The sequence below is a fragment of the Haliotis cracherodii genome, unplaced genomic scaffold (genome assembly GCF_022045235.1).
Source record: "Haliotis cracherodii isolate W230 unplaced genomic scaffold, xgHalCrac1.p SCAF_5, whole genome shotgun sequence".
NCBI classification, from domain to species: domain Eukaryota; kingdom Metazoa; phylum Mollusca; class Gastropoda; order Lepetellida; family Haliotidae; genus Haliotis; species Haliotis cracherodii.
In genome coordinates, this window is record NW_027266308.1 from 21,896,181 (window position 1) to 21,909,252 (window position 13,072).

The 13,072-nt window shown below is 41.1% G+C and overlaps 1 protein-coding gene across 2 annotated transcripts in view; it reads right to left on the reverse strand.

Annotated features, from left to right (window-relative positions):
- Positions 1-13,072, reverse strand: part of LOC139444229 (WD repeat-containing and planar cell polarity effector protein fritz homolog) — a 27,857-nt gene continuing 14,785 nt past the window's right edge. For both annotated transcript variants that reach the window (XM_071225152.1, XM_071225151.1), the window contains exons 16-28: positions 12,929-13,000; positions 10,227-10,318; positions 9,772-9,873; positions 7,480-7,585; positions 6,730-6,844; positions 5,649-5,772; positions 4,922-4,985; positions 4,731-4,821; positions 3,849-3,946; positions 2,720-2,838; positions 1,859-1,956; positions 1,638-1,663; positions 1-1,279 (exon numbers count right to left, since the gene is read on the reverse strand). In XM_071225152.1, coding sequence (XP_071081253.1) covers positions 1,229-1,279; positions 1,638-1,663; positions 1,859-1,956; positions 2,720-2,838; positions 3,849-3,946; positions 4,731-4,821; positions 4,922-4,985; positions 5,649-5,772; positions 6,730-6,844; positions 7,480-7,585; positions 9,772-9,873; positions 10,227-10,318; positions 12,929-13,000 — 1,158 coding nt within the window. In that variant the 3' untranslated portion in view covers positions 1-1,228. The remainder of the gene's footprint in view (positions 1,280-1,637; positions 1,664-1,858; positions 1,957-2,719; positions 2,839-3,848; positions 3,947-4,730; positions 4,822-4,921; positions 4,986-5,648; positions 5,773-6,729; positions 6,845-7,479; positions 7,586-9,771; positions 9,874-10,226; positions 10,319-12,928; positions 13,001-13,072) is intronic.

Consider the following 13,072-nt stretch of genomic DNA (forward strand, 5'->3'; position numbering starts at 1 on the left):
GTATCTACACCATAACAGGACAGCATGTGGTTACTTGTAAGATGCTTAGATCCATGATACTTTATGTGGTGAATCTTGCTTTGTTGACCTGTCTCATTACAAACAGAGGTTTTACTCTGATAATATACCTCTGTATGAAGATCTGAGGACACCTCCATGAGAGGTCAAATCAGGAGAACCCTGACCACCCCATTCTGACTGAAGGATGCGTGGGTTCTTGAGCAAATCATGTCATCTTTCGAAAACAATTAGTCTTCATCATTTCTTTACTACCTCCATTCGAGAATTTCAATCTTATCAAAAGAAAATTGCCACAGAAGACAAACACACCTTTGACAGTAGAACCTTTTGGCTCTAGACACCATGGTGCTGAATCAACAGGGTATGAAGTACCCACAATAACATTAATATTGTTAAACAGCTTTAATTTTTTGCATACGGAACTTTCTGACAACACTTGAAATACAGAAATCAGATCTACTCGTCTGAACGCTCAATGCTGATTGGATGATTAGAATGTTCACCTACTGTGACCTCCTTTGGAGGTGACCTCAGATCTTCACACAAAGAGAAATTATATCAGCGTATAGGATCTGATTTTAATGAGACTAGGCTTGAATGACTACAGTGAATAATAAAGAAACATTGTATAAATATCACAATCTAAAATAGAATTCTCCCATCTCTTGTATAATGGCATGATATGTCAATGTGATTGTACAATTTGTCACAGATCATAGACCTGCCATAGATATAAATCCATCATGTCACAACGCAACAGTAGTTTTTACATGAGATGCAATCATGGATTTGTATCTGTAAAACACCTATGAAGCTTTAAGTTATACAACAACCTGTTAATGTTAAATGAACAATATTTTATAATGGACGGTTCACTGTACAATAATTAATGTATATCATGTATGTGTTACAAATATGGACTTGAATTCCTGAGTAGAAAGATGAACATGATTTTAATTTTAAGTGAATTATAAACAGAAATTTCAAAACCTCTCCTGCATGTGCTTATAAATCCAAATGACCTTTGCAAAAGCCATAACATTAGTTATTACTATGATAACATAACATGGCAAAACAATTTTACTCTGATTTCTACTGAGAATTGCTTCAGACTTGGGCCTAAATATCAGCTTCTGAGCAGGTCCAGATGAGTTCCTTCCCATTCATCACACATTCTGGCCTGAATGTACCCGGACCTGTAGTGCTTCTACACAACCCCGAAGTGTATGACCTTGACATTGCCTTCCTCCTCTTCCTCCTGTGACAGTAAAACATCAGATTCAGTCAGTGCTGTGAAACACTACTTGTGATACTTGTAGTACTGAAAGAAAGGATTTATTCACCCAAAGTAAAAATAACGAGATGGTGTAGTGGTCCCAGTGCTGTTTAGGTCCAGGATATATACCAATCTCCTGTTCATGGGTTCAAATCTCATTAATGGCACTGATTATGAATCTTGGTTTGCACAATCCACATTCTTGTGTGTTTCATCAAAGTGATAAATGTTTACAACCTCCATCACTTTGGGAATTCATCAACCATTTAGCTTACACATGATATACCTAAAACACTGTTCAAATTCACCATGTATACTGTTCATACAGACAGATACTTACTTCATGATCATGACTTGCTCTGTGTCCTGAAATAAATAGAAGATATTAGCAGTTAATTTACCTATAATAGAATTCATAAAGCAAGAGAACTGGTTGTGGTAAGGTGATAGATTACGATCTGACCACAAAATCCAGCGACGTACACTGAGTATATATTCCACTTTTATTGTGTTGAGGCTTGTGCAAGATGTACACCCTTCACAGTAGGCGAACCAACTGACCTTGATCTTGTCTTCTTGGAGGCTGGTCCATCAGAGCAGCTGTGTAGTCATGGATGAGGTCTCCATCAATCTCATATTCTCCATCAGGAGGCAGGTACCTGTACACACAGATCAAGTGTCTTAAAACATTTATACACCAAAATATTGAACCAAGAGGTGCAATCGGACATTTTCACTGAGCATGAAAACTTTTGCTTTACGGTGATTGGATAGTTCAATTGTTCTATTGTAACAGCAACTGTCACCGAGCTGATGTCTCTCCGCCTGTGATCAGTTTACCTACATTTTTCTTCATTTTACTCAATCAAAATGACTGGGTAATATGAAGAATACCGCTCACCACGCTCTGGACCAAATTATGTCACTCAGCATATATGATCCATAATTCCTTGTAGCTCTTTAGACTGCCTCTGTGGTCGAAAGGTAGAGCGTCCACCCAGAGAACAGAATGTTGGGGCTCAACAATCACCAGCTAAGTCATGCCAAAAGATGTTCAAAGATGGTACTTATTGTTACCCTGTCTTGCGTTCGACATTAAGGCCAATAAGGGTCTAAAACAAGAACTGGTTGGCTCGGAGTCATTATATTGTGTCTGAGTAGGATATCCATGTAAACTGTGGCATGGTATCTCAGTGGGGTAGCACTATAAAATCGGCAAGCAGCCACACACATGTGCATACACGTCGCTATACAAGTGCAGTAAATCTTGAATGCGACGTTAAAACCAATTTCAACTCACCACACTTTGTAGCTCTTTGGTATATTCTCTCAATTTATAGTGGTGAAAACATCATTAACAGAAACTAGGACAAAATAAAATCATCCCTGAGTGGTTGAAGGACATGAAGGCTGCCTCCTTACCCATTGACAGATCCATTTCTGTGTCTCTGGGAGTCGATGTAGCGGTGGGAGCGGGAGGACGAGGATGCTTGTTGCCGGTAGTACTCACTCTGCCATGGGTGCTGCCTCGACCGTGGCAGCTAGAAACACAATGAATCAAATGCACAATTGTTTACTGAAAAAAATGAAATTAACATGAGAGACGACCCTGAGCCTAAACTGTGTCTTGAAACATATCCGAGTTGACCACCTTTGAACCTTAAAAACTAATCAGCAAATGATAGCAACATGATTGTGGACTTCCATGATATACAATGGGGTGATAGCAGTTTGATTGAATAATAATGTTTGTTTTCTTCACAAAATTAATTTCTCACATTTGACATGTGATCTTATGTAATGGCAGGGAATTTCAAATATGGCTTATTTAATTGAGAAAAGTCAGGTCATCGACTAAGATTAAACAGGTTCCAATTATTGTTACACGAGTCAGAGCAATTCTTTGATTGTAATTCATTTGAATGTATTCACTGCAACTGGTGCTACTCTACTGGACATTTTCACTGCACTGATGAGCAATGTTCTGCGTTTAATTAAAAGATTATTTGACAAGGTTACCAAGAACAAAGACACCATCATACACAGTTAGCGACTGTCATAACTGCTTGATCAACATGTGTAAACAAACTGACCACACTTGACATGTGTAAATGGTGAGAAACACCAAGCCAGCACTCAATTATGTATGTCATTGTTTCCAGAATGTGCAGTGAACCTGATATGACAATAAACTTCAATGTCAGGACACAAATGGGTCATTTTATTAATGCGAGCAATTGAGACTTGCATTTTCCAGATTAATGTCATGCTTGCATTCATTTCATGATTTAAACTGTAAATTTTACAGTACTCAGTATACTCCAGCCATCAACTATAAACCATAAATAGTTCTCAAATTCTGAATCAAATCTGCCAATGGCATCCCACTTAAATGATTTCCACTTTGTCAAATAACTACATTCCTGCGAAGATTGCAAACACATCAGAAATCCATCGGTTAATCTGATGGAAGCCATGGAGAGGAAACACACTTTTTCAACTTTTGATAGATGGTGGAGAATAATTAACAATACATAAACTGAATTCAAACCTGGTCAAGGAGATTCTCGTGGTCCTGGCGAGGATTGTGGTCACCATTGTAATAACCATCATCTAATGACAGCTCCTCATCCAAACCATCAAAGGAATCTGAAATCACAAGCACACAATACCCTTCACCACTGTAGCACTGGCTCTCCACTACACACCTCTTTCAGTCCTATTAGTCAAGTTTAAACATTTCTAAGACACAATAACCATGATAACAGCCCCTTGACATCACCAATGGAATTAGGGCTGGAACGAGTCAAAATTTACTACCTGGGTACCTAACCTCCTATTACTCGACCCTACCCAGGTACCCATTGTAGGTCCCAAGAGATAGGTACAAAATCTCCGAATGGGAATAGTTTGACCGTAGCCCTGGCAAAATGTATTTAGATACACGTAAAAAACAATCTGGTCATGTATCCAATGAAGTTGACTGAAGCTTTATATTCATTCAAAAACTTAAAATTCAGAAGGAATGCGTGCTTGGTCAGAAAGACATGGAAACATTAGTGTAACCATGGAGTTCTAGATCATTTTAGTCTTGAAACAATATATCACGTGATTAAATGGGTCAGAGCCCACTTTACAAAGCGATCTCAGCGCTAAGATGATCGTAACTCCCATACTTTAACATAGGCTTACGATAATCCTAGTGCTAAGATGGCTGTGTGCAAGAAGACCCAGAAGGTACAGGCCCTGACTAAACTCTTCGGGCCCTCACTGAAACAAATGCAAATAAATCGACACATAAATTAACCGCAGGACATAAGGACACAAACAAATTTGAAACTACGGGCCCGACTCGAGACCTAGCTGCCACGGGCCTACAGGCAGGCACATATTTCAAACACTGCCATGTCAGCCCTGTGAGAACCGTGCTTACCAAGTGACTCCGAGTCCACCTGTTCTGCCTTCCTCTTTGCGACCTCTGCAAGAGCTGTCTCCCCTTTGTCCAGGGCCATGTGGTGGATGTCCTGTCACATACAAACACATGGGGGTAAATAGGTTTCAGATTCAGCTTCATGATAGGATAGATGTGACACCTCCCTCTCCAGTAAAAGGTTCCAAACTCACCATAAACAAATCCCTGGCACCGATATCAACAGCTAACAGGAAGGCCTTGTCAAACCGAGCATACCTGCAATGACATGCAATACTTCTGAGGCCTTTTATCTTGATATAGAAATTAGATTAGAAATAAAAAAAATGGTCTAAGAAAAATATAATCGACTTTTAACGACGTGTTCAGTGATGTTTGGTGAGACTCTGTTTCATGATGTATTTTATAGCTTTCAAAGGAAGATAAGGATTGCCTTATTCGTAGTGAAGCACAATAAATGTATGCTTGTGGCATAAAATAGAGACAATACCAGGAAGTTAATAAGCTATGGTGCAGCTCAAGAATAATGAGTAAAATGGTTCCGGGTCGGAGTTTGAAGATCAGGGTCATTTGGGGAAACTGGAAACACACATGAAAGTTGAAGTATAGGCCTTGAGAATTTGTTTAGGATCAACTACATTAAATTTTGAGACAAACCTTTAGAAACCCAACTTATAAAATAAAAGGCCTAATTACAAACCAAATACATGAGATCAGATTTCTTCACAAAATTATTTCATGTCAAATAAAGGCATAGTGTATGAGTATGGTTTTAAGCTGCTTTTCGCAATATTCCAGCAATATCACGGTGGAGGACACCAGAAATGGGCTTCATACATTGTACCCATGTGGGGAATCTAACCCGAGTGTTTAACCACTAGGCTACCCCACCACCATAACACCAATAGATGTACAAGTTACCTGAGCAAGTAATGAAAGAAGCGTCTAGCTAGCCTGCTGATGGGGTCTCTGTACTCCAGTATAGTCACTTCAGATATAGCTGGTTTAGGTGCATAGAATGTACCAAGTGTGGCTTCAAGCTGAGCTGCAAGATAAACACAATGATTAAAATCTAAAGTTTGCCACTTAGGCATACAAGGTCATTCTAACGTTCTTAGTGTATACACATACATACGAGGTCATTCTAACATTCTTAGTGTATGATACACATACATACAAGGTCATTCTAAGATTCTTAGTGTATACATACACAGCCAAAGTCTGGTAATCCGGACAGTACCATTCCCAAAGAAATACATAGGATCAAGAGGTTTCCAGACTAAAGACTTCCAAAAGAAGGGTCACACACTTTTCCAAAATTTTTATCACTTTTTCAAGATGTTTACCTCTCTTGCCAGATAATTTCCGATTTTCCAAGATGATAACCACTAGGACTGGGATGAGTCCAAATTTACTACCTAGGTACCTAATGCCCTATTAGCCGACACGACCCGGGTACCTAATGTAGGTTTCAAGAGTTGGGTACATATTGTCCAAATGGGAATTGTTTTACTGAAGCCCTGACAAAAGCTATTTTGATACACGTTTAAAAGCAACAGATCATGCATTCACTAAAGTCGACTGATGTCATATCGTTACTCATATGTATAAAAGTCAGAAACAATGCAAGCAGAGTCAGAAAGAAATGCAAACGTAAGCAACTTTTATTGTTTTTGTATTGAAACAATATATCACACAGGTAGTCATGAGGGTACCTTGGTCCTACTCAGGACCCACCCGACCCGAATACCCAAGTTACCCGTCCCAGCCCAAGTTATCACTCTTCTCTAGCTTCACAATCAGGTGGAATCTGGGTTTCAAACCCACGGCCCTATTATTCAGTCACGCCTAAGAACCACAACTCTGCACATTGAACTGCAGTACCATAGACTCTGGAGTGACAAGCATGGGATATCTAAAACCTATTATACACAGGCAAATCCCATTTATTTAATGCATATGAAACCTTATTAACCCTCTGTTTTAATGGCAGCATCTCTACCTTCTCTGTCAGCATTGAGGGGCATCCGCAGAAGGTTGTTGACTATTGTAGACAGACAGGAGTAGCACGTGTGACCGTCCGTGTCCCAGTTCAGACTTGACAACACACCCACAGCCTGCACACATCACAAACATACCCCATGACACATGACAAGGAAACACATGATAAATCAGCATTCAAACAGAAGAATATCATCAGTTATCATGGCTGAGTATTGGCAAAACATTGTTTTGTATTACGGGAATGTGTATCGCGAAAGGTATTGCGCTGTATTGGGAGATAATTTTTTTTTACAGTGATTGACAATGGTTGTACATGCAGATCCTATTTTCTACACACTAAAGTAAAATTTACTCAGCATGATCAGTAGTCACCATATTGTTGTTATGGATACAGGGCAGATAACAACATAAAATAAATCACTTCTGCGATCCACCATTTTGTCAATCAATTTTGAAGGGAAACATCATTTTAATTAATTAATTTCTTGTTGGTTGGTTGGTTGGTTGGTTGATTGTTTAACACCATACTCAGCAATATTCAAGCTATATGACGTGGTCTGTAAATAATCAAGTCTGGTACAGAAAATACAGTGATTGATATCATGAGCATCGATAATTGGGATTGATGACATGCATCAACCAAGTCAGCAAAGTCTGACCACCAGATAGCTTTTTCCCTTTCTTAAGCAAAATATGGTCCTTTGTGCCTTATCTTGAACTGGGTAGCCATCCAAGTTTAGCACTGTACCTCATCAATCTGTTTATGCTTGAGATACTCTCTGACCAGTTCAAGGGGAGATAATCTCTCCCGACTCACAACTCCGAGGTGGAAGAGCAGGACAGCAGGTGGACCCCTGGAACATAGACATGGATGTACCTTCTGACCACATCATAATGAAGTACAAACAATTCATTCTCAAATGTTCCTTTATGCCGCAGTCAGCAATATTCCATCTATGACAAAGAATCATGGAAATAAACATATGGACCAGACAAACCAGTGGCTTACATCATGAGCAACTATCCATGCCATCAGGTCACAGTGACACACAAACAACCGGATCACGAAACTTAACAGTTCAGCCGGCCCTTGCAACAAGCATCGGATACTGGGGACCTATTCTGCCTCAGAAGCCTTAATCTATTAAGCAGCTTATTTCCCATTACTTGAAATAAAACAGAGTTTTCCCTCATGCATCATGTTTATAAATTGGAAAACATATTGTGGCAGGCTCGAGTCTCTATACATATGTACATAGCCTTTAGTCAAGATTTATTAGTTAGTAGTAAGGTTGTATGAGCTTGTTGCCATCTTAACTAATTATCATGATTATTTTATTACGATATTCACATTATAAGAACATATTATTAGTAATAGTTCTGTTAGAATATTAGTTATGTTTTATACTTTAGTATTTTATACCTTAAACATTCATTCCAAGGCTCGGTAACTTTAAGCAAGCTTACTCTCAGTGTAACCTCCACTAATTGTCACATTGCATGCTTTTAACTTACAGCACTCTGTGCCACAGCGCTCCCCGGGCGAGTCTATTGTCCCCTTGATATGCCAAGCTGACCCTAACTACAACCTCATTGTTTCTATATTACATTTTAAAAATCAGTTGCTACTCTACTTCTCAAGGAAGGACATATGTCATACTTGTGTATATTTATTGCCATGATCTTGAATCACAGTTTCTCATCATGTGAGGATTTGAATGTGAGGACATTCATTCATACTTAAGGTTAGTTGATTATGTATTTTATGACGTTGACTATATGGATAATTTCTAAAAATAGGATATATTGTGGATTGCATTCTTGATTTGATTTATTAGAAACATAATGTATCTTGTTATATATATAATTATTGATGATCTCACAGTTCAGTGATTTATTATCTGTATAAGAAAGTATTAAACTTAAAACTAATTATCGTATGTTAAATCACTCTGTACAGTAATGGAAGGTAAATGCATGTTTGATATGAGTGATTGATGTATCTTGGTAAGTGCAGGTGTATGAGTGGGTTTTTTTTTGGTTTTTTGTTTTGATTTTTATTCAATTCAGAGTATTACATTTAGTGTGGTATACTTATTAGGTGTAGGTTACATATTTATACACCAGACAGCAGATTTAAGTTGGCTACAGGTGTCCAACAATGTTTACAAATGGTGAAACGAGCAGGTTACACTTGCCATGTTTATCAACTAAGTGTGAGCTAAATCCTTACAGCGAATTAGTGGACATTGTTCATGTTAAAATTTATATATACAGTATATATATATATAGTTTTCTGCATATCTATTTCGTTATTATTCAGATTTGTTGTGGCAATGTTTGCCATGAGTGTATTGTGCACCAGTAGTGCCAGTGCAGGTTTCACCTTCCTGGTATGTAAAATCATCTCAGATATTTTATATATATTCTATATTCCATGATTTGTAATACTTCCTAAAGTTACATACAGTATGTTCATTATCACTTAATAATTATATTAATATATTTTGTATCTATGTAGATCAATGTATTGTACAAATACGTGCAGTACTAGATGATGTAAAGTAAGTGATATTTATCAATGAAAGTGATATCTATATTTTAAAAATTCAAAGAGTACCTGTAACAGATTGTATATATTTATCAGAATCTATTTTATCTTTGCTTATGTTGTTATTTCATTGTGTCAGGCTGACTACATATAACAACTAGTACAATACATAACTAAACGTCATTAGTCCTCCCCCTACAGCTTGTTGTGATTATTTTGGATAGTATATCGGCTACTATAATATAAGCCAACACAAGCACGGTTATCTACATACGTGTAGTTTGTTTTATCCAACTCACAATGAAGTTTAGTTTCACCTTTTGTCATCCATGTCCATCAACACTCTTTCACCATGTTCAACACTCCCTAATTATAATACACTGATGATGGATGGGCAAAATAGTACAAATGGCTTTAAAATGCTTAAGAATTATTAAAAAGTATGAATTTGTTAAGAAAAGGCCTTATTTAAAAATAGACATATCTTACTTGTCAAACGTGAGGAACAAGGCGTCCATGTAGTCTGTGACACAGTCTGTTGTCTGGGGGCTGTGGGGGCACCAGGCCATGTGGGTCAAGGTCACTGGGCCCCTGGTCAAGAGAAAACAGAATTTAGGGTACCATGTTTAGTAAACATCTCTACACTACCACATAATGGAAAAACTATATGAAATATTCAATGCATTGATGTCATGAGAGGTAATTTGGAGTGACTTGCACCAACGCTGTGTCGTGACAATTACAGTACTCATCAGTGTCACTTTCCTATGTAGAACACCTCTGTTGCCATGATGGTGAAGAGGAAAATACTTTTTGCGTTGAGTGTGATTAAACTTCCCATTGAAGATTATTGCTCTTATATAGAGGTGTGTCTTGGTGTGTGCGTGAGTGCATGTGTGCATGCGTGTGCGTGTTTGTGTGAGGAGTTTGTCTGAAAACCTCACCTGAAGAACCTGTTAATCCTTAGATATTTTTCTGATCCTGGGTCTTCTGATACAAGACTTATTCTTAATGGGTTGAGAGCCATGTCATACAGCTGAAAGAGACAAATAAGTTTGCTATATTTTGAATTATTAAACTTAACACACATTTCAATTTTATATTCATTCATTTTACACCACTGGCAGCATGTTCAGACATGTGTCCCAGAAACACCACCACCAGAGTCAGCTTCCTGGGGCAAGGGAGTTAACTGTCCATCAAAGTCAAGCTTCCACACTTGCCATATAGGATGGAATCAAAATCGCGTAATGAAACTGACATCAAGTTCGTAAACATGGTCACTGCTGTGCAGATTCAGGTCGAATACGGGATTTGCAAAGGCTGTGTACCAAACTGGGCATCGACAGATACTTTCCAAATCTTTAAAAACTTCATGTTTTTAATCAAGGTGCTCAAGTGATAAGATGAACCTTGCAATGTAAGGCCTGTTTTATTACAATATAGATCATGATCACTGGGTGCCGACATTTGAAGTCAATCAATGAAGGGAAGGGAACTAACTCATAACAGCCACTGGTGGTGCTTTGATCAAGTCACCAAATTCCAGCCTAGTTCAGCAAGAGTGGAAACTGGACTTTAACAGCTCCCTTGCTTCGGGAAGATGAACGTGGTGTGTCAGGACATGACTCAGCAGCACATCTCCTCTTGCACTCCCCACAAACACCACTGTACCCCCAGGGTGACACCAGGGTGCCAGCACTCCCAACAAACACCACTGTACCACCAGGGTGCCACCAGGGTGCCAGCACTCCCCACAAACACCACTGTGCCACCAGGGTGCCACCAGGGTGCCACCAGGGTGCCAGCACTCCCCACAAACACCACTGTACCACCAGGGTGCCAGCACTCCCCACTGTACCACCAGGGTACCAGCACTCCCCACTGTACCACCAGGGTGCCAGCACTCCCCAACAACACCACTGTACCACCAGGGTACCAGCACTCCCCACTGTACCACCAGGGTGCCAGCACTCCCCAACAACACCACTGTACCACCAGGGTACCAGCACTCCCCACTGTACCACCAGGGTGCCAGCACTCCCCACTGTACCACCAGGGTGCCAGCACTCCCCCAAAACACCACTGTACCACCAGGATGCCAGCACTCCCAACAAACACCACTGTACCACCAGGGTGCCAGTACTCCCAACAAACACCACTGTACCACCAGGGTGCCAGCACTACCCACAAACACCACTGTACCGTCAGGGTGCCAGCACTCCCCACAAACACCACTGTACCACCAGGGCGCCAGCACTCCCCACTGTACCACCAGGGTGCCAGCACTCACCACAAACACCACTGTACCACCAGGGTGCCAGCACTCCCCACTGTACCACCAGGGTGCCAGCACTCCCCACAAACACCACTGTACCACCAGGGTGCCAGCACTCCCCACAAAAACCACTGTACCACCAGGGTGCCAGCACTCCCATGCCTGCCATAAAAGGCGACTTGTCGTAAGAGGCGACTAAAGGGATCAGGTGGTCAGGCTTCCTGACTTGTTTGATGCATGTCACCTATCCCAATTGCGTGGATCGATGCTCATGATATTAATCACTGGATTGATTGATTATTTACAAACTGCCGTCAGTAGTAGCTGGAATATTGCTGTGTGCGGCCTTAAACAACAAACCAACCAACCAACCCCACAAACACCACTGTACCACCAGCACATCACTCACCTGTACATCCCCTCTTGCACTGCCCACAAACACCACTGTACCCCCAGCACATCACTTACCTGTACATCCCCTCTTGCACTGCCCCCAAACACCACTGTACCCCCAGCACATCACTCACCTGTACATCCCCTCTTGCACTGCCCACAAACACCACTGTACCACCAGCACATCACTCACCTGTACATCCCCTCTTGCACTGCCCACAAACACCACTGTACCCCCAGCACATCACTTACCTGTACATCCCCTCTTGCACTGCCCACAAACACCACTGTACCCCCAGCACATCACTCACCTGTACATCCCCTCTTGCACTGCCCCCAAACACCACTGTACCCCCAGCACATCACTCACCTGTACATCCCCTCTTGCACTGCCCACAAACACCACTGTACCACCAGCACATTACTCACCTGTACATCCCCTCTTGCACTGCCCCCAAACACCACTGTACTACCAGCACATCACTCACCTGTACATCCCCTCTTGCACTGCCCCCAAACACCACTGTACCCCCAGCACATCACTTACCTGTACATCCCCTCTTGCACTGCCCCCAAACACCACTGTACCCCCAGCACATCACTCAGCTGTACATCCCCTCTTGCACTGCCCACAAACACCACTGTACCCCCAGCACATCACTTACCTGTACATCCCCTCTTGCACTGCCCACAAACACCACTGTACCACCAGCACATCACTCACCTGTACATCCCCTCTTGCACTGCCCACAAACACCACTGTACCCCCAGCACATCACTCACCTGTACATCCCCTACCTGTACATCCCCTCTTGCACTGCCCACAAACACCACTGTACCACCAGCACATCACTCACCTGTACATCCCCTCTTGCACTGCCCACAAACACCACTGTACCCCCAGCACATCACTTACCTGTACATCCCCTCTTGCACTGCCCACAAACACCACTGTACCCCCAGCACATCACTCACCTGTACATCCCCTCTTGCACTGCCCACAAACACCACTGTACCACCAGGGTGCCAGGACATCACTGAAGGCAGCTGTTAACAAAACCATTGTTTTATATCAACACTGAAATATAATAATCATATTGATTTGATCACTGTGTAAGA